At 39.9% G+C, this 23,648-nt stretch overlaps 1 protein-coding gene across 5 annotated transcripts in view; it reads right to left on the reverse strand.

Moving 5' to 3' along the window:
- Positions 1–419: 419 nt before the first annotated feature.
- LOC126091235 (uncharacterized) overlaps positions 420–23,648 on the reverse strand; it is a 133,416-nt gene continuing 110,187 nt past the window's right edge. For 2 of the 5 annotated variants that reach the window (XM_049907047.1, XM_049907045.1), the window contains exons 6-8: positions 9,926–10,037; positions 1,536–1,656; positions 423–1,168 (exon numbers count right to left, since the gene is read on the reverse strand). In XM_049907047.1, the coding sequence (XP_049763004.1) occupies positions 1,619–1,656; positions 9,926–10,037 (150 nt within the window). In that variant the 3' untranslated portion in view covers positions 423–1,168; positions 1,536–1,618. Of the gene's footprint in view, positions 1,657–9,925; positions 10,038–23,648 lie in introns of all 5 variants that reach the window. The other 3 variants (XM_049907049.1, XM_049907046.1, XM_049907048.1) reach the window with 3 other exon arrangements.

Here is a 23,648-nt window from a genome sequence, read left to right on the forward strand (position 1 = left end):
AACAACTGTATGTGGCACCTGTTTGAAGTGTGAGCATAATGATTCCAAGAGCCATACTCGTAGATATGCATTCCCATCTTCCTTCTATAAATTTATCAGATTTGTCAATCCAAACCATAATTACTTTTTTGATGAATTCATTTGTGATGAAATTAAAATCATGTTGTCTGTGTTACGTACTAAAAGAGAAAAAAAAAATGAGCATACAAGAAGAACTGCCTTCTTTTGAGCTTTCTGGTAGAGATGCTTCAACAACAACATCTGCTGCTTAACCTGACTTAATAAAGGAAAAGATGTTGAGACTAATACTTCATTTAAAGTTGGAAGAAGTTACTTTCTCAGATGGGAGCTGTTCAGGATGTTAAGAGAGCAGTAAAATGTCATGTCCATTTATTATTCTGCTTATTTTATTTCATTTTATACAATTAAAATTTACTTCAGTACCATGAAATATTTAAACATATCTTCAAATGTATGTAATTTTATTCATCATAAAGCACACAAATCTACTCAGAGCATTAATGTAAAAATATTTTAGGTGTAGCTTTTATGAATTCATTCAATTAGAACATGTCATTAGCACACATTTGTTGGTGGTATATTATAAATAAAGTGGTGATTATTTTTGTTCATGTGAAACACAAGCAAATGTGTTAACACTATGAGTTTCAGAATATATGGAAATGATTGATTGCTACTCACCATATGAAGGAGGCATTAAGTGCCAGACAGGCACAATGAAAAAGAACACTAGGAAGCCTGCAATTCAATCTCTCCTCTATGTGGTGAGTAGCAGTTCACCCCTTCCATACTGTTGTTATTTCATCCCAGACTTTTCACTGTATCAGTTTCAGACAACTTATTTTAATTCTATAAGATTATTATCTAATTATGATATGGGGTAATAACAGTTTTTAATTTTCTGTAGCTTTCATGAACATTTGAAACAGCATCCATCAATTTATTTTACCTCTGTGAGTGCTTCATTTACAACACTTTGTATTATTCCATGTTATATTTTTAAGTCTGTGAAATGCAGTGTCTTTTTTCTTTCTTTTTGAGGATCACAGGTGCACCAGTAAGTTATAATGACTGATAGCGGTCTTTTTCTACATCCAAAATACATCCCACATCAGAATCGTCTGTCACAGTTGAGAAATCATCTAATCTGCAAATTTCAGCAAGGGCATTTTTAGTATATACCATTAGGAATTTGTTGTCAAGTATCATTGTCCAACAAAATATGCCTCAATTGTAGCACTTAAGATTAATAACAATATGCAACACTTTTATCAAGAATATGTTTCTTGCCTATTTTACCTTGACTTTCTACATTTGGCCAGTGTCATCATCACTGCATATCTACTACAAGTAGCCTATGTAATGCTAATACACAATGCTTCAATACATAATTCCCTGCTTCAATACAAAATCCACAATCACAATAGACATCTGTTTTTGTGTCACAAAGAATGCCACATATATCTGGTAATAAATATCAAGTAAAACCTTTTCAATGGTGTATATTTACTTACTGGCAGAGATACTGTTGGATTTGGAATCAAATTAAAGACTTCTCAGGAGCCACATCACATCTGCACTGACATAATCATGGATACTAAACTTTCTTAAGCTGCTGTTCATTCTTGCGCCTACCTGAAAAAAAGAGAAAATTCTGACGTTAAATGAATTATATTTTCAGTTGCAAAGGATTTATATTTTAATCTCATTTGTTTTGAACATGAATCCAATGTCAACATTTAGAACAACATTCCACAACTGTTTTTTATATAGAGCTGACACAGACTACTGGTAAGAGGTATTCTTTCACAAGTGGCTATTTCTCCAACAGCAAGAACCAAGAGTTAGCAACAGTGAAGTAATAAGATCCCTGTCATCTTACTGACAAGGGAAACTCCCCCATCGCAGCCCCCACTCAGATTTAGAGGTAAGATTGTCCAGCGGATAGCTCCTCAAAAACAGAACACAGATCAAGCACTAAAACAAGATGAAGGTGCACTGGGGGGGGGGGGGGGGGGGGGGGGGGGGGGAATGAACTTTCCAAACTCAAGATGTGTAACATCAAGAGTATTTGAATAGCCGTGGCGCTGTGGTTGTGTGGTGTGTGTGGTCACAGTATGGGACTAGTGCCACATTTTTATTACCCCCGCCCCACACAGTCACTGACGTGTCTATTTGCTGTATTCAAATTGGAGTCTGTGTCATGGAGTAACATTCATTTGCAACAGTGAGGTGTACAGAAGGGACCTTCAGATGTACATATTTCCTATTTGTTCTACACAAATACCACATGTTATGATTCTTGCGTTCCATTCTGAATATTTTGACTCTTGAATTTATTTGTTGTAACACAGTGCACACCTGTTTATTTGTTGTTTTCATTTCTGTGAGATTTCTATGCACTATCTCTCCTGCTATCACTATCCATCATGTTTAGTTGCGATGGCTATATATTTTTACACACAACTCATACTCTACAACCAGTGTATAGTATGACAATTGCAAAGACTACAGAAGGCAAACATTTATGGCAATGACCAGATGGAAAGTTCATAATCTTGTGAAAAGAAAGGGCTACATGGGGGATTTGAATATGCATCTCCCACTTTGCAGTGCAACACAATAACCACACAACCATGACACAGTGGTTCTTGCAATTTGCACAATGTAGCGTACCTTGAGCTTCTTAGAATTTGCTCGATGTTGCATATCTTGAGCTTGGGGCATTCACTGTTTCTATTTTGTTTCTTTTTTCACATTTCAGTACACCTTCCCATTTTCTACGGGCTATCCATTGGGCCATTTTACCACTAAATCTGAAGGAGGGATTGTGAGCGGGGGTGGGGGGGTGGGGGGGGGGGTGATGGGAAGTTTCCTTTTGAGAGGTGTTCTGCCAGTGGTCCAGTCTCAGGAACACCCGATGAAGATGTTGAGCTACAGCATCAAAATATAATGTTGGGAAGACACGGACCACCGGCAGAACACCCAAACTCAACAAGCTGACAATAAACTGCCAGTATTGTCTAACAGATTAGAATAAGTGTTCTGTTTAATATTGATTATTCGAAAGTTCTGTGCTAATACCTACAGGATAACAGTTATTATATTTGCTGGGTAAAGGCAGATTTACGAAAATTAAATGAAAGCAAAACCAAATACAGCGCATGGACTTTTATAATATGGGCCAAAAACTTATGGTCCAAGAACTCCCTTAAATGAGGTCAACTCTGGCACTCTTTTTACCTTGCTTTAATGAATGTTACTTCGATCAAAGAAAGGATAAGTTTTGCCCCCTCTTAATTTATTTAATGTCATATTTAAATTAACACAAGGTAAATTTCTTAATTAGAGTACTTTTAATGAGCTTGACTTGATTATTAAGAATATCACAGGACATTAAACCAGAAACTGCAGAACATTGTGAGATCCAAAGCTGATAATGTCTGTCTTTTTTCTTCCCTCTCCCCTCTCCCAATCAGTCATAAATAATGTTCAAATTACTCAGCAAAACAAATTTTTTTCCACACTTTTAGGGATAAGAAGAAAGGTTATGCTTTGTAAGACACACCTAGATAAGCAATTTTAATTATGTCTATTTGTGCTTATTTATGCTTATTTTACAAGAAAATATTTTTGCTTGCTTATTTTATCATTTCTAAATAAAACAGTACATTATACCAAAAACTGTGATTTTAAAAGTGCTTATATTATTTCAGTCCAACTTGTTATTTCTCAAGCAGTGATTCTATTTCTATCAGCTTATAAAAATTAACTTCTGTCAAATGCATAAGAAAGCAAAGCTACAGTATAGCCAGGATGTTATGAAACACTGCTAAAAGGGGAAAAACTTGCTATGATTGGGCAGATGGGTGGGTCATCATTTGGTTATCGCATTGGAACAATGTCACTGGAACTGTAAGTGAATCCCCTAGTTCCTAGCTGCAGCATGTTGTGCAATGCTTGTTAGTTTAAGTGTGCATGATTCTTTGCTGTCATAATAGGGAATGCCGCCTACAAAAACCTCTCAATCAGCATTCTTACCCAAATACGTAAGTTTGGTAGAAATGTATTCGGGTGAAGATAAAGGTGTTTTATTGTATTTGGTGCGTGAAAAACGTGTTTCTGTGAAGGAAAAAATACGTCCTTGTGCACCACATTAATACCACACACCATTGGAAGAGGTTTAAGAATAAATCTAAATTAAACTAGCAGCTGATTAGAAGCAATGTTGGTGAACAATTGAGTTGTAGTGATACATTTTTTCAAAGACTTGTGCTAGGCATTAGTGGGTTCCTACATTTTGTAGTAGAAACTGAATAATGTGGAGCTTCATGTATTTTTAGAATATTTTGTAGTAGGAACTGAATAATGTGCAGCTTCATGTATTTTTAGAAAAATACACACAAATGGTACCTGACAAATCTACACTGCACAAAACCTGCACTGAAGAGCCAAAGAAACTAGTACACCTGCCTAATATCATGTAGCGCCCCCGGGAGCATGTAGATGTGCCGCAACACGACATGGTGCGGACTCAGCTAATGTCTGAAGTAGTGCTGGAGGGAACTGACACCATGAATCCTGCTGGGCTGTCCATGAATCCGTAAGAGTAGAGGGGGTGGAGATTTCTCCTGAATGGCACGTTGCAAGGCATCCCACGTATGCTCAATAATGTTGATGTCTGGGGAGTTTGGTGATCAGCAGAAGTGTTTCAACTCAGGAGAGTGTCCCTAGAGCCACTCTGTAGCAATTCTGGGTATGTGGGGTGTCACACTGTCCTGCTGGCATTTCCCAATTCCATCGGAATGCACAATAGATGTGAATGGATGCAGGTGATCAGACAGGATGCTTACGTACATGTCGACTGTCAAGAGACATATTTAGAGGTATCAGGGATCCCATATCATGCCAATTGCAGGTGCCCCACACTATTACAGAGCCTCTACCAGCTTGAACAGCCCCCTGCTGACATGCGGGGAACTTGGATTCATAGGGGTTTCTCCATACCTGTACACATCCATCCACTAGATACAATTTAAAATGAGACTCATCCAACCAGGTAACTTGTTTCCTGTCGTCAACAGTCCAATGTTGGTGTTGGCGGGTCCAAGTGAGGCATAAAGCTTTGTGTTGCACAGTCATCAAGGGCATATGAGTGGTCCTTCAACTCTGAAAGCCCATATCAATGATGTTTCGTTGAATGGTCCACACGCTGACACTTGCTGATGGCCCAGCATTGAAATCTGCAGCAATTTGTGAAAGTGTTGGACTTCTGTCATGCTGAATGTTTCTCTTCAGTCATCATTGGTCCCATTCTTGCAGGATTTTTTTCTGGCCACAGCTATGTCAGAAATTTGATGTTTGACTGAATTCCTGATATTCACAGTACACGCACCTCAAAGATGCAGCATCCCATCGCTTGTGCACCGACTACGCAGCGGTAGCCAATCTAACAACTGCATCAGACACTTGTTGTCTTATATAGCTGTTACTGACCGCAGCACCATATTCTGTCTGTTTACATCTCTCTGTATTTGAATATACATGACTATACCAGTTTTTTTGGCACTTTGGTATATATGCCATAGTGTTTTCAAGATGTAATTTGTGATATTTGAAATATACTGAAGCACAAAAACACATAGATTTCTATTGATGAAATTACAGATGCATCGAGATGGTGTGTAATAGTGAAGTAGTTGCTGCTATGAAAGCAGGGAGCAGATCATTTCTTCTTAATACAAAAATACTCAACCAAGTAAATCATCCCACTGTTGCTAAATTTGTCAATAACTCGTAAGCTTTCTTGTAGCTAGAAAGGATATGGTACGACAGTGTACTGTTATTTCTCAGTGCTGTTCCATATATTGTTAAAGCAAGAACTGGATTAAAGGTTCTTCACTCTAAATTAGTTAATCTGGCATGCCTTGCTCACAGTTTATATTGTGTTGCTCAAACTGACAGAAGTCAGTATAACGACACGGATCGTCTCTTTCTAGTGTGAAGAAAGTGTTTATCAATCCATCAATTAGAATTCAAAACTTCCATGAACTACTTCCAAATTTGGCTTTACCTCCTCAGCCAACTTTAACTCGGTGGGGAAGTGGTTACAGGCTGTCGTACGGAACATTTCACTGAAGTGAAAAATGTTATCAATTCCGTAAACGTAAAAGGTGCAGTCAATATTGCTACAGCCGAAGAATGTTTTTCTAAATGTGACATCCAAGAAAAGATACAGGATATACATAATCATTTCTCCACAACACCTGACATTTTAAAGCAGCTGGAAGCTCGAAATAATTCCTTGAAACGTTCACTTTCTCTGATAGATTAGATTTTAGTAACACTGTTGTCAGAAACAAAAGAGGATACAAGACTTCCATTTGAGACATTGAATCAGTTGCTAGACAAAATTCCAGTTACAAAACACAGCGACAAATTTTTAAAAAGCTTTCTGGTGAAAAGGAATTCACTGAGGAAGAACTGTGTCTTTCACGTGCACTGTGACATCATACAATGTTGAAAGAACATTTTCACTGCACAGTCATTCTTCACAGGTAGAAGCAGAAGTTTTACATAAGAAAATCTCAGGATGATCTCCCTTGTGTACTGTAACACCCTTCAATAATGGAAGAGCTCTGTGAAGCTATCATATTTGCATGTATTCATTTTTGCTCATTTTGGTGTTTACTTTCACCTTTCTTCTGCCTATTTTACTATTTTATTGCACTTAGAAATCCAGACTTTAGTCATACTAATGATCCACCCAGTGAAAACGATTTAAAATTGTCAGTTACAACATGGCCAGCCCCTTTACCAATTTATCATTTGCAAAACTGCTGTGTTAAAAATTTTCAAAATGTTCCAAAAATCTTGTTTGCATCTTTCAAAACCTTAAGGTTTCTTCAACATTTCATCAAGATTTACAGATCCCATCCCTTTTTTCCAGAAGACCTGCAAGACCTACTGCCTCCAGGTGCGAAGATGTAACTGTGACTTTTATGGAAGGATTTTGTCTGAAAACTTAAGTATTTACAGTTTTTGTCATTCCTGTCAGTAAACGAACGCCTCTCTGTGTGGCAATCTATGCTTGTCTGTCATTTCAGATGAGATGGTGTCGTGGACCAATGAACAATGCACTGTTGTTGTGAAGGTGTTTTACAGAAAGAATGACAGCTATGTGGCTGCACAGCATACATTTTTTGCTCATTACAATCTTGCACGTCATTCTCCTGTGCAGTTGGCACGTGTTATCAAAATGTGAATATGGAACTTTGAGGGAAGGGGTGGTACAGTGCGAAAGAGAGGTGGAAGGGCAAAACTTGAGTAGACATCTGAAATGTTGCAAGAGTGGAATAAGCCTTCAGCTGAAGTCCCTGGCATTCTGCACACAAGCATGTGCTGCAACCTGATATATTGTATCATAGTGTACAGCAAATATTGCACAAAGGGCTGCAACACTATCCATACAAAATTCAGATAATGCAAAAACTGAATGCAGATGGCCTCCCAAAGAGACTATGCTTTTGCCCAGGCCTGAGCAGCAATCTGATCATGAACTATAAGGCCAATTTGTGTGTGTCAGGCATTGTTAATAAGCTAAACTTTATAGAACTTCGGACAGAATGCCTAACACGACACAGCACCGTAACAGAACGTCCTAATTCACAGAAGGACTCAAATAACAACAATCAGAAGATAAAACGTCTAGCACAGCTTGGACACCATTAAGAACTTAACTCAGCTATACTGACAAAAGATAATAACCACAAAGTGTACGCACAGCGTTCGGAACAGCTGCAGCTAGAAGAAAATTCTACAGCCATTGCTATTGGTTGGAGCACACCACGGACAGAGCGTCAGACACGGCGCGGATGGCAGAGGGAATGCCTAGCACAATGTAGGCATAAATACCGGACTCGTTCCACACTGGAATCAGTATCAGACAGCACCTGAAGAAGACTGCGAGTCACGCAGTTGAAATACCCTGCAGGAAAGACACGAACAGCTGGCAGAAACCAGATTAATCAACATGACAACCCCTCGCCGGGAAAGCTTGAACACTTACAAAAGACAAATTGCTGCTTACCATAAAGAAAACATGTCAAGTTGCAGACAGGCACACTTAAATGACACTTACAGAAAGTTTTTGGGGTCGTAGCATAATAAAATTTGCTGCCTGTTCACTTCTAACCTGCCCACATTCAGCCAGGCTGGAGCCACTGCAACTCATCCCTCCTTTCTGAAACCTTTAAATGATACCTGCTCGTGACCTCAATTATCAAATTTTCATCTGCAACTGAATGGCAACCACTCCTTGACCTCAGTAACCAAGGCTTTGTCTGCAAATGTAAGACGATTCTACATTTTTCAAATGATGAATTTTTGGAGTGATCATCGTCTTATACACTAAGGTGATAAAAGTCATGGGATAGCAATATACACACATACAGATGGCATTGGTATTGTATGCACAAGGTGTAATAGAGCAGTGCACTGGCCATGTTGTCATTTGTACACAAGTGATTCATGGAATTAACAGACTTTGGATGCTGAATTATAGTTGGAGCTACATGCAGGGGACATTCCATTTCAGATATTGTAAGGGAATTCAGTATTCGAAGATCTACAGTGTGAAGAGTGTGCCAAGAATACCAAATTTCTGGCATTACATCTCACCAAGGATAATGCAGTGGCCGACAGCCTCCGCTTAGCGATCAAGAGGAGCAGTATTTCCATAGAGTTGTCAGCGCTAACAGACAAGCAATACTCTGTGACATAACTGCAGAAATCAATGTAGGATGTACAACGAATATATCTGTTAGGGCAGAGTGGCAAAATGTGGCATTAATGGGCTATGACAACAGACGACCAATGTGGGTGCCAATGCTAACAGCACAACACTGCCTGCAGCAACTGTCCTGGGCTTGTGACCACATCAATTGGACCCTACATGACTGGAAAACCATGGCCTGGACAGACGAGCACTGATTTCAGTTGCTAAGAGCTGACGGTAGGATTCGAGTGCACGCAGACCCCACAAAGTCATGGAACCAAGCTGTCAACAAGGCACTGTGCAAGTTGGTGATGGCTCAATAATGATGTGGACTGCATTTACATGTAATGAAGTGGGTCCTCTAGTCCAACCGAACCAATCATTGACTGCAAATGGTTCTGTTTAGCTACTTGAAGATCATTTGCAACCATTCATGGATGTCATGTTACTAAACGAGGAAATTTTTACAGATCATAACGCACCATGTCACTGGGTCACAATTGTTCGCTACTGGTTTGAAAAACATTCTGGACAATTTGAGTGGATGGTATGGCCACTCACATCACCCAACAGGAGTGCCATAGAACATTCATGGGACATAATCGAGAGCTCAGTTTGTGCACAAAATCCTGCACAGGCAACACATTCACAGTTATGGATGGCACGGCTCAATATTTCTGCAGGGTACTTCCAACAGCTTATTGAGTCCATGCCACATCAAGTTGCTGCACTATACAGGGCAAAAGGAGGTCTGACAACATTAGGAAGTATTCCATAACTTCTGTCACTTCACTGTAGTCAGGTAAATATGGAATTTGGTTAAAACAGGGCTCAATTATTGTTTATGGACACACAACAACTTGACACTTAGAATTGTAACAAAAACAAGTGAGGTCATTATATTCTAAAAGATATTAAAGATTTTGTCACATACACACACAATCTCACACACAAAATCAATCTCTCTCTCTCTCTCTCTCTCTCTCTCTCTCTCTCTCTCTATCTATCTCTCTCTCTCTCTCACACACACACACACACACACACACACACACACACACACACACAACAATTCTCTATCTGTTCCCTTCTCCCTTAATTCCAAATTTCCTCATGGTGATTTTTATTTACCAAATTTACTCATTCCAGGATGCTGAGCTACTGATGGTTTAATAAATTCTGATCTTGAAAATCCAAACCCATGAACACTGAGAGTTTTATTTGGCCCATGGGATGCCGACATCTGAAAACAGAAATTACAAAGTATATGTGACACAACAATTGAGCAACACAAATATTTTGTTACCTACATCTGCACAACTACTCTGCAACTCACACTAAAATGCATAGCAGAGGTTCATCGAACCACCTTCAAGCTAGTTTTCTACCCAGCCATTCTCCAACAGCATGCATGAAAAATGAACACTTAGAGCTTTCCGTGCAAGCTTAGATTTCTTTTATTTTACTACAGTGACCATTTCTTCCTATGTTGGTGGGCACGAATAAAAATCAGAGTATCCGAATGGGAAAGTTGATGACTGAAAATTTGGGACAAGATCCTGCCACAAAGAAAAACAGCTTTCTTTTAATGATTGCCATCTTAACTCTTGTATCATATCTGCGACATTCTCTCCCCATTTTGCATCAGTGCAAAATCAGCTGCGCTCCTTTGAACTTTTTCAGTGTCCTCTATCAATCCTATCTGATGCAGATTCCACATCACGCAGCAACACTCCAAAACAGGACGGACAAGTGTAGTGTACGTAGTCTCTTTAGAAGACCTGTTGCATCTTCTCAGCGTTCTACCAATAAATCACTGTCTTTGCTTAGCTTTCCCCTCAACATTATCTATGTGAGCATCCCAACTCAAGTTATCTCTAACTGTAATCCCTAATATAATAACAGAATGGTCAGGGAAGAAGGCCAGTATTCACTCTGTCTGCTTGCCGAGTGCAATAGAGAGCACTGGGTGCACTCAGCTGCAAATTGTTGCTCATGTCGGCAACAATGACTCCTGCTGTCTGGGTTCAAAGGTCAACAGTTCATACAGGCGGTTGGTGAAGGCAGAAAGCCTCGCTCATGGGGTGGAATCTGAGCTAACTATTTGTAACGTCATTTCCAGAACCGATCGCGGTCCCTGTTTGCCACCGAGTGGAAGGCTTAAACCAGAGGCTCAGACGATTCTGCGGAGATCTGGGGTGCAAATTTCTCGACCTCCGCTATCAGGTGGAGAATTGTAGGGTCCCCCTGAATAGATAAGGTGTGCACTAAACGCAGGACGCGGCTACAAGGGTAGCGGAGTACGTGTGGAGTGCACATGTGGGTTTTTTAGGTTAGAGAATTCCCTCCCTAGGCCCAACAAGATGCCTCCTGAGACACGACAAGGTAGCAGTAGGCAATACACAACAGGGAATGACAATACTAATGTGGTAATAGTAAACTACAGGAGCGTCCACAGAAAGGTCCCACAAATGCTGTCATTAATGAGCAGTCACAATGCCCACATAGTACTAGGGACGGAAAGTTGGCTGAAACCAAATGTCAACAGTAATGGAATTCTAAATTCAGATTGGAATGTATACTGCAGAGACGGGCTGGACAGTGAAGGGGGAGGCATGTTTATAGCAATAAAAAGTGCAATAGTATCGAAGGAAATTGACAGAGATCCGAAATGTGAAATAATTTGGGTGAAGGTCATGGTTAAAGCAGGCTCAAACATGGTAATTAGATGTCTCTATAGGCCTCCTGGCTCAGTGGCTGTTGTGGCAGAACACCTGAACGAAAATTTGGAAAATGTTTTGAGTAGATTTCCTGAACTTGTTATAGTTTTGGGTGGAGATTTTAATTTACCAGATATAGACTGGGAGACTCAAACATTTATAATGGGTGGCAGGGACAAAGAATCCAGTGAAATTTTTTTTAAGTGCGTTATCTGAAAACTTCCTTGAGCAGTTAAACAGTGAACCAAATTGTGGCGATAACATATTAGACCTTCTGGTGACAAACAGACCCGAACTATTTGAAACAGTTAATGTAGAACAGGGAATCAGTGATCATAAAGCGGTTACTGCATTGATGATTTCAGCCGTAAATAGAAATATTAAAAAAGGTTGGAAGATTTTTCTGTTTAGCAAAAGTGCCAAAAAGCAGATTTCAGAGTACTTGACGGCTCAACACAAAAGTTTTGTCTCAAGTACAAATAGCAATGAGGATCAGTGGACAAAGTTCAAAACCATCGTACAATATGCATTAGATGAGTATGTGCCAAGCAAGACCATAAGGGATGGAAAAGAGCCACTGTGGTACAACAACCAAGTTAGAAAACTGCTACGGAAGCAACAGGAACTTCAGAGCAAACATAAACATAGCTAAAGCCTTGCAGACAAACAAAAATTACACGAAGCGAAATGTAGTGTGAGGAGGGCCATGCGAGAGGCGTTCAATGAATTCGAAAGTAAAGTTCTATGTACTGACTTGGCGGAAAATCCTAGTAAATTTTGGTCTTATGTCAAGGCGGTAGGTAGATCAAAACAAAATGTCCAGACACACTGTGACCAAAATGGTACTGAAACAGAGGATGGCAGGCTAAAGGCTAAAATACTAAATGTCTTTTTCCAATGCTATTTCACAGAGGAAGACTGCACTGTACTTCCTTCTCTATATTGTCGCACAGATGACAAAATGGTAGATATCAAAATAGATGACAGAGGGATAGAAAAACAATTAAAATCGCTCAATACAGGAAAGGCCGCTGGACCTGATGGGATACCAGTTCGATTTTACACAGAGTACACAAAGAAACTTTCGCCCCTTCTTGCAGCAGTGTACTGTAGGTCTCTAGAAGAGCGCAGCATTCCAAAAGATTGGAAAAGGGCAAAGGTCATCCCCGTTTTCAAGAAGGGACGTCGAACAGATGTGCAGAACTATAGACTTATATCTCTAACGTCAATCAGTTGTAGAATTTTGGAACATGTATCGTGTTAGAGTATAATGACCTTTCTGGAGACTAGAAATCTACTCTGTAGGAATCAGCATGGATTTCAAAAGACGATCGTGTGAAACCCAGCTCGCGGTATTCGTCTACGAGACTCTGAGGACCATAGACACGGGTTCCCAGGTAGATGCCATGTTTCTTGACTACCGCAAGGCGTTTGATACAGTTCCCCACAGTCATTTAATGGACAAAGTAAGAGCATATGGACTATCAGACCAATTGTGTGATTGGATTGAAGAGTTCCTAGATAACAGAACGCAGCATGTCATTCTCAATGGAAAGAAGTCTTCCGAAGTAAGAGTGATTTCATGTGTGCCGCAGGGGAGTGTTGTAGGACCGTTGCTATTCACAATATATATAAATGACCTTGTGGATAACACTGGAAGTTTACTGAAACTTTTTGCGGATGATGCTGTAGTATATCGAGAGTTTGTAACAATGGAAAATTGTACTGAAATGCAGGATGATCTGCAACAAATTGATGCATGGTGCTGGGAATGGCAATTGAATCTCAATGTAGACAAGTGTAAGGTGCTGTGAATACATAGAAAGAAAGATCCTTTATCATTTAGCTACAATATAGCAGGTCAGCAACTGGAAGCAGTTAATTCCATAAATTATCTGGGAGTAGGCATTAGGAGTGATTTAAAATGGAATGACCATATAAAATTAATCGTCGGTAAAGCAGATGCCAGACTGAGATTCATTGGAAGAATCCTAAGGAAATGCAATCGGAAAACAAAGGAAGTAGGTTACAGTACACTTGTTCGCCCACTGCTTGAATACTGCTCACTGGTGTGGGATCTGTACCAGATAGGGTTGATAGAAGAGATAGAGAAGATCCAACGGAGAGCAGTGCGATTCATTGCAGGATCATTTAGGAATCACAAAAGCATTACAGAGATGATAGATAAACTCCAGTGGAAGACTCTGCAAGAGAGATGCTCAGTAGCCCAGTACGGGCTTTTGTTCAAGTTTCGAGAACATACCTTCACTGAGGAGTCAAACCGTATATTGCTCCCTCCTACGTATATCTCGCGAAGAGACCATGAGGATAAAATCAGAGAGATTAGAGCCCACACAGAGGCATACCAACAATCTTTCTTTCCATGAACAATACGAGACTGGAATAGAGGGGAGAAGTGATAGAGGTACTCAAGGTACCCTCCGTCACACACTGTCAGGTGGCTTGCGGAGTATGGATGTAGATGTGGATGTAGATGTAGTTGACAGATTTAGACAGATAAGCTTGTCTAAATCATTTTGTAGTTGGTTTTTATCACCTGGTGACTTTGCAAGATGGTAAAAGACAGCATCATCTGCAAACAATCTAAAGAGCTGCTCAGATTTTCTCTTAAATTTTCACGTAGATTAGGAAAAGCATTCCGTGGGAACGCCAGGTATTAATTTTGTTTTACTCAATGACTTTCCGTCAATTGCTATGAACTGTGACCTTTGAAATCACGAACCCATTTGCACAAATGAGACAATACTGTGTAGGCATTCAATTTGATTAGTAGTAGCTGGTGAGGAACATTGTCAAAAGCCTTCTGCAAATCTAGACACAGGGAATGAATTTGAGAACCCCTGTCAAAAGCACTCATTATTTTGTGTGAATAAAGAGCTAGTTGTGTTTCACAACAATGATATTTTCCGAATTTATGCTGACTGTTTGTCAATAAATTGTTTCCTCTGAGATAATTCATAATGTTCAAACACAGTATATGTTCCAAAATTCTTCTGTAAATTGTCTTTAGTGATATGTGCACTGGATCGGAAGCTGTGGCTGCAGGGGACTACTGAGTAGTATTCAATGAACTGTGGATGAAGCCCGACCAACAGGCATTAGATGCATTGATCAAAAATGATAGTGCATCAAGAATGGCTAGTTTCTAGCTGAAATCTAGATCTGCCAATAAAATTTAAAAAGGACACTTTGCACATCAGCATAGCTTCACTATACACAAAAGAGTGATTCTTGTTCAAAATGACAGTTGACAGTCAAGTGTGTTGATCCATAAAGCTTTGCATAAAGAAGTGTTGCAGTTACTTCACCAAGGACACTGGCGGATTGTTCGTACAAAACAGTTAGTGTGTCGACACTTATCTTGGCTCGGTATGTACACCCAAATAGAACGGATGACATCACAGTGTCACGCATGTGCGGAAAACCAGTCCGCTTCATCACAAAAATTCTCTGCTTGGCCTAAGTTGCAGCCACCATGACAATGTGTGCACATAGACTTTGTGAGAAGACCTTTTTGGAACACTCTTCGGTTGATTGTGGTTGACTCATATAGCAAGTTCCCTTTTGCTGCGCCAATGAACTCGACAATGCCACATAGCACAATTGAGGTGTTGTCTTCTACTTTTTGCATTCTGTGAACGTGATGGCATACAGAATCTAACAAGTGCACCGCTTCATCCACAGTCAAACGGAACATTTTGTCAGAAACTTCAGGCAACAGATGGCCAAACTTCGCTCCACAGACACGAGATGGACCATCAACAGTGGAATTGCTTCACGGCCACCACCATCGGACACTGCTCCACATGCTCCACCTTCCTCAGCAGCCAGAGCCACAGGAGAGCTGCAAGTATCACTTCGCGTTACATGATATTGTCTTTTACAGGGTTTTGAGCGGCAGTAAATGGTGGGCATGAGGTGAGATCCTCCGTCAACTTGGCGCTTGCATGTATCTTATTTCAGCCCAGAAGACTTGCAGTGCCAACATCACAATCAACTTCGTCACTTCCATGTGCCAAGTGATCCCTCTGCGTCTCTTTCCCCAGATTCATGGATCCAGAGGACAGCGCCACCACAGCAGCTGCCAGAAGGTGTCATGACACCACAGGATGACTCCATTCAGATGGAGCCTTCACCTCCTCTCGTCCTACCAATGCAGCTGGACCCACCCACACCACAGCAGCCGGTGTCTTACACATCTTGTTATTGGCCTCCAGGGGTGGGCGTGTACCCTACTGGTCGTTTGGCAGGGGACATTTCCACCAGAGCGTAGGCTGGATGGTGGGGTACATCCGGAAGCTTCACGTCCCCTGTAGCCACAGCTTCCGACCCAGTGCAGCATCCACCCTCTGGCCTCACCTTGTAACGCCGGAAATGCATATCCTCGTATTTCCATCTATTGTACTATAATTTCTTTTTCCTTATTTTGTTACCTGAATATATGACGTTTCTGTGTCTTTGTATATTGTAATTGTTTTACTATTTGTATATATATGCATTTATGTCGATGTATAATTGGTTTGTTGTGTAAAGATTATTTGTATTTTTACGCTGGGTCTGGCCTAGGGAAAACTATGCTATCGAACCATTACATCGATAGGTCGTGTGGAGAACCAAAGTGTTTATGATCTTTGAGAGTGTTAACTCTGCCGCGCGGAGAGCAAGCAGAGGAGAGTCTGCGTGGAGTAGCGAGTTGAGCAGGTGTGTGGTGTGACGCTCCCGCGAGTTGCTGCGCTTTCAGGGTTTGGCAGCATGTAATTGCGCTTGACTTGCTATGATAGTTTCTGACACGGTGTCGCGGACGGGAAGCATCAGCTGGCGCACATCAAGGGCCTGTTTCGCCTGGTGACCGTGTCGAGAAGGAGGTGCGCCAACATCCAGCTTCTGCAACAGCGACGGCCGACAATGAGTGACTGTCGCCACCTCCTCAATCGACGGCTTCAAACCTTCAATCAACCCACAAGGAAGACTGGAAGCACATATGTAAAGTTTTAGAACTGTATGGCAGACCTCAGCTTTTAAAACTGTTCAAATCACAAAATTACAGCAACGTAGCATGAGCCTTTGTTGCTCATTGTCCCAATTGCATTACAAAGCAGGGTCCCTTCCTTTTCCGGAATGAACCCGAGTGTCGTTGAAATTCAAACGCCAGCATCATTCTATTTCACTGCTTTAATTTTAAATTTCAGTTAAGGTATTCATAGCTGGCTACAATATTTGGATTACACAAGCACAAATTAAGAATGCGAGTTTTGTTACCGTATTTTAGCGTACCTGTGACTGCAGCTCAGCTTGGTATGTACTAAATTTTACTATTGTTAATTGCTCAGAATCATTTAGTTCAAGTTCAAAGTTAAATCTCTTATTCCTAAATTGCATAGATTCAAGTAGCTTTTGAAATGATTGTTGAGGTAGTCCAAGACTGACCGTATTTTACTGAATTTCGATGTGCTTCAGAAAGAAAGCTCACTATTAACTTCAGTCACTAAATTAACTTTCGATTTTCCAGTTTTATTAATTCTTTTGCTAAATTAAGTCAGAGTGTAGCGAAATTTATTACTTCTGACAAACTTTCAGTTTTCACACTACACGTGTCAACCTTCAGTTGCCACACTTCTAGTGCTAATTATATGTGTAATAACCTTTTTTTTCAGTTACTATAGTAATTGTCCTTAGGACCTGCTACTGTAATTTCCCCCAAATCTCAAATATCTAATTACCGCTAGTTAATTGTTAACGTAACGGCCGCACATTTACTTTCTTTATTAACTTTACCCCATTTCAAAATTAATTTCCACCAGTTTCATTTGCATTTTTCCTTTCATTTAGACGTAACCCTTTCCTCGCTCTTTACCGACAAATTAACTTCGGTGACGATTGCTTTTCTCAAATTTCCATTAGGTACTCGCGGTTTAATTTTTCACTGTCATTAAGGTCGATAAGTGAGGGGGAGGTTACAACCTGCCATTGTTGCACTCCCTACATGATGACTGTCCATCACTTTGGGGGGGAGGAATGTCGGCCTGAAATGTAACAGCTGATAAGGCTTTGAGACGATGTCATCCAATAATATGCTGACTAGGACCACACCACGACAGGAGCGGCCCCTATGCAGAGAGAATATAAGCGGCACTTCATTTAGCCTCGGCCACACTACAAGAGGCACACTAGAAGACGAGGTGTGATATAAACTTGATAGCAGTGACTTATGAACTTAAGTGATTTGCTTGCATGGAAACATCGAAGGACATTGATTATTTGCATGTTGCCAATTGCTTGCAACACCTTTTAGTAAAAAGGCTAAATTAAGTATTGTCAATTTACTTTACTGTAATAATCTCTATTAATACGATCTGCTTGAATGTTGTCTGGCTATCTGAGAAAACAGCTTCCTAGGCACCCTATGTTATATGAGTGGGCAGGATCCCACACTTTTGTTTATACATAACATAAACTTTCAAGATTTTCAAGTCACACACACTGGTATAATCATCTATAACAAAACTGAAATTGAATATTAAAGTGATACACATATACACATGAAGATACAACCATTCGAGACAAAATGTGGCCATATGTATGTGTGCTACCTTTTGAACAAAAGCAAAATGATATTGTTTTCACTCAGACATATGACTAAAGTGCTGTCAGTGAGAGAAGCAGGAAACAGAGGTGAGCATGAGAGGGAAGCATTTACAGACAAGAATGGAGATAGATATTGCTCTGCAACACAAAGTATTCTCCCCCATTGGTGGACAACACCGGCAACTCGTCAGCAATACGTCACCAACTACCTGCAACATGAACAATATTGCTCAGCCATACTGTAACATTGCCATCCATTTCAGTCACATTGCAGCAATGGTGATGGCAACGCTAAAGCGGCCCAATATTGCCATAAAATATGGTCCATCTAAACGCATCTTAACCGTCTTTATAGCTGCCAAAGAAAACTTGGACTGTGTAAAAATGGTTGATAAACGATACCCCCTTCAGGAACCTTTTATCACCGAGAGAATTTGATAATTTCTTTATTTTGTTTGTCTCAGTTGCCTGAATGCAAAGGCTTGCAGCAATGGTTATTATTAACCATAACTAGTCTACAATATGGTCACAAAAGGCACAAATAACTTCTATACAAAAGTCAAACTCTGGGTAATAACTATTCTCAACAATATTAATTTATATGTCTACTGTTGCACCTGACTGACACAATCAAACCAGGTGCTGTGGCTTGAGAATAGGCATGTAAACCCGAAACCAGTAACAACTGCAGCAAAAATTATATACCGAGGTGACAAAAGTCATGGGATACATCCTAAAATTGTGTCACCAGCTTTTGCACAGCGTAGTACAGTAACTCGAAGTGGCATGGACTCAACAAATTCTTAGAAGTCCCAGCAGAAATAATGAGTAATGCTGCCTCTATAGCCATCCACAATTGCGAAAGTGTTGCCAGTGCAGGATTTTGTGCACAAACACACTTCTTAATTATGTTCCATAAATGTTCAATGGGATTCAGTGTTGGGTGATCTGGGTGGCCAAATCATTTGCTTGACTTCTCCATTATGTTCTTCAAACCAATCATGAACAATTGTTACCTGATGACACGAAGCGTTATCATCCACAAATATTCCATCATTGTTTGGGAACATAATGTACATGAATCACTGCAAATGATCTCCAAGTAGCCAAACGTCAAGAGGACCCAATCCATTCCATGTAAACATGGCCCACACCATTAAGGAGCCACCACCAGCTTGCATAGTGCCTTGTTTACAGGCTAGGTCCATGGCTTCACGGGGTCTGTGACACATTCGAATCCTACCATCAGCTTTTGTCAAATGAAATCAGGACTCATCTGACCATGCAAAGGTTTTCCAGTCATCTAGGGTACAACTGCTACCATCATGAACCCAGGAGAGGTGCTGTAGGCAATGTCGTGCTGGTAGCAAAGGCACTCAGGCCAGTTGTCTGCTGCCATAGCCCATTAACGCCAAATTTTGCCATACTGTCCTAACAAATACATTTGTCACACATCTCTCATTGATTTCTGTGGTCATTTCAAACAGTGTTGCTTGTGCATTAACACTGACAACCCCACAGAAACACTGCTGCTCTTGGTCATTAATTGAAAGCCATCACAGCCAATGTGTTGTCCACAGGGAGAAGAAATGCCTTAAATGTGTTACTCTTGGCACACTTTTGACATTGTGGATCTCTGAATACAGAATTCCTTAATGATTCCCAAAATGGAATGTCCCATGCATCTAGCTCCAACTACAATTCTGTTTTCAAAGTGAGTGCAGCCTTCATCATGTTGGAAACCTTCTCATCTACATCTACATCTACACCTATATCTACATCTACATGATTACTCAGCAACTCACAATTCAGCACCTGGCAGAAGGTTCATAAAACCACCTTCAAGCTATTTCTCGAACATTCCATTCTTGAACAGTGCACAGCAAAAACAAACACTTAGGTTTTCTGTGCAGTTCTGATTTCTCTTATTTTATTATGACGAACATTCATACCTATGTAAGTGGGCGCCATCAAAATATTTTCACATTCTGAGGAGAAAGATGGTGATTGAAATTTCATGACAAGATGCCACTATAATGAAGAATGCCTTTGTTTTAATGATTGCCACCCCAATCCATGTACCCTATCTTTGGCCCTCTCTCTTTTACATGAATCACTTTAATACAAATGACAGTTTTGCCAATGCACTGCCCCTTTATACATTGTGTTAGTGATCTACCACCACTTGTATATGTGCTATTGCTGTCCCATGACTTCTGTCACCTCAATGTATACTTACACAATTGAGATGGACAAAATAAAGAAATTATCAAATTCCCTCAGTACTGAATAGTTGCGGATCTACCATCCTGTGGCAGCATGCCTGGAATCAGCAACATTTTACGAGTCACTTGAGGAGGCTGAACCCTTTCATGATTCATCTAATGACCTGCCTTTTAGAGATGGATGTGGGAAACAATGTCCTATGCCAACATTGGAGCAAAAAGATGGCTGCAGTTCTTTAGAGGCCTGGACAGACCTGATATATTTCTGAAAAGAAAGCTCTCCAGTGGTTTGTTTACTATATATTTGGCAAAACTGCAATTTTGTTACAGTATAAAGCAATCGATCCTGTATAATACAATGATGTACAATTGCGAGAACACTTGAGCAAATGACCCATAATCAAAGGAGATATCTTCTTATCTATTCTCATTATCTCATACCACTCACCAAGTTGCAAGCTGATGTACAGCGTAATCTCACAAGCTATTGAGAAGAAGGGTAGCTGGAGATGATGGACAACACACTGTGACTAGAGAAACAAATTGATTGGCAGTGATGTTCCTGCTACAGTTTGAAAACTGCCTCTTAAGCATGTGGTACACTTTTTATAATATTGCACATATTAATGAAATGTTTTCTGTATTATTATCAGACAGTAAAAATTAACTTCTTTTTATTCAGACAATGATAACTCTACATTGAAATATCAACTACGTAAGGATAGATAGCTGCTACCATAAAGATGCCACATTAAGTTGCAGACAGCAACAGCTGAAAGACACTTACACAATAGCTTCGAGCCACAGCCTTCATCAGAAGAGGAAACACATGCACATTCATTCACACAATCAAGCACACCTCAGACACACATGACCACCATCTCTAGCAACTCAGACCGGCATTTCAAGGCCTGCATGTACAGAGAGTTCTATGGTAAGTAGTAATCTATCTTTTCCTTACAGCGATGGTTTTTGTATTCACTATTTTTTTGTTAGTGACGTGAATGGTGAAGATAGTACTGATGGTTTAATGCCTGAAAGATTTTTCTAGCTTCTATATAAGAAGTGCAATTTATGATCTACACATCCTCAATTTTTTCTCTTCTATGAAAGCTGCACTTCAAGAAGTCCACACAGCACGAATTCCAGAGCAATTAACACAGACTATGGGTCATTAATGTGGAGTCATCAATGTGGAGTTCCCCACTCCATATTTACCACAGACTGCTTTGCTACTATGTAGCTCTTTTCTCTAGTTCACCAGAGTAAAATCTTCATGATAGTTTCAGTGTCTGGTAAAACTACTTACTGTCATTCCTCCATCAGTTCTTCTGTCTACTCCCACAAGAATTCTATAGAAACCAATACTCTTCCTAAAATTCAGGTTGTCGTGGAACAATTTTACAGTGGTACTCATGAAACATGCTTGTGTTTTGATCTCTGCTGAGATCACAGTGAATAAATGTTTCTTGAAGTAATTTACAGTTTACAAGCTTTTTAATATATAGCAGAATGTCAGTGACATATTGTAAAGCTTTGTATGTGTAAAAACCTTTTTAAGAGTTATTATTTTAACTAAAATAAAAATATTCTGTTATTGCTCCATTCTAATTCATCACTTACTGGAAACTTTAGTTCTTTGAGGGCTATTCTCTGAAGGTCATTAGGTTGGTTAGGTCTGAGTATTGCTCAAACACCTAAGCCACTGGGATTGGTTGCGGCTGAAACAATAAACTTCCCACAAGTAGATGGGGATATATAGGTTGATCAAGGCATAGCCCTACATACCTGAGTAAAACAGTGAAACTGATGCATGGCAGATGTCTCCAATGTTACCTTCTAACAACTGTTTTGCCTCTACATCCATCCACTCTTAACAACACAAAGCCTACATTGAGGTTGAGTGTTGCTCTCATGTGAAGCTACCACCATCATCATAGAGTATTTAGGCCAAGATACGCACACTCTACAGCAGTTGTCATAATACTGTGGCTGAATCATGTACTCAGTGTGACCTGTGATTCTCAGCCTTATTCATGCAGGACTTTGCCGGAAATAAATGTGACAGAAATTTAAAGAAATTAACATTTTTGACACGTGTCATCTGACACATGAGCCATTTGTGTTAGCATAGTTCCAGGCAGCACTTGGCACAATGGAAATAATACTGGTAGAGAACAATAATCCAAGGTTCGTGAGATCAAATCCCTAGGCGGACACTTTTTATTTTTATGTTACTTAAAAATGAATAATCTAAAACAATATTCAATATAATGTGTTCATGAATGTTTCAGGAATGGAAAAGGAAAATTTTGGACTGAGGATTCAAAAATAGTCCATAGTATGTGGCAAAATATAGGAATGTCACCATTACTTCATCAAAATTTGGGGAAACTCACAACAGTCTTATACAATCAATTCTGATTGATTTAATAAAGCTCTCACACAGGAGAACAAATCTTTTCTGTTAACTGCCTTGTGGGGAGGACAAACAAATCCACAATTATACAACAAGATTTGTCAAGATGAAGAAATGCAGTATTAAAGTGTTTTTCCCCATATGCACTCTGCTAGTGCAGCTCTGTGATATCTATTTTTATCATCAAACGAAAATTTGATCAGAAATCTTCAAAACTGCTCTTATCACACACACACACACACACACACACACACACACACACACACACACACACACACACACACACACACAGAGAGAGAGAGAGAGAGAGAGAGAAATCACATCCCAAGAAGAATGCATCAAAATACGTTCTGTTGTACATTACCAGTTATCCTCATCAGTATTTTGTGAAATGATGCATTATGCTTGGTCTGCTGCCAAACTGACTGATGAGAGAACACCTTTTATGAATATAAACCACATTTGTTTTTCTACAGAAACTTTAAAACAACCATGTAGTTGTAAAATGCAACATTTCTAGCATGCACAAGATGCCGAGAAAATTATTGCTCCCCTGTTTTTACAATGAATATCATCTCAGCACATGTATATCATCAACTGTAAAATAATAAAAATGGCTAATTTTATACATGAAGTTCTCATGTATGCCTTACAGTTTCTTCCTGGAAATTTATTTATGATCCCAAATTTTCCCTTACCTTTCCTTTTCATGCCTTCTTGAGAATATTAATACATACAATACACCGACTATTAGTTTGGTTTATCTGCAGTCTAACATAAAAATAAAAGAAGTTTCCACATAGGGACCGACACCACGACCCTCACACTGCCATCCTGCACTGTTTCAGCTGCGCCAACTGCTGCCTGGAAACTACATGAATGCT

This window comes from Schistocerca cancellata, chromosome 1, assembly GCF_023864275.1.
Source record: "Schistocerca cancellata isolate TAMUIC-IGC-003103 chromosome 1, iqSchCanc2.1, whole genome shotgun sequence".
In the NCBI taxonomy this organism is placed as follows: domain Eukaryota; kingdom Metazoa; phylum Arthropoda; class Insecta; order Orthoptera; family Acrididae; genus Schistocerca; species Schistocerca cancellata.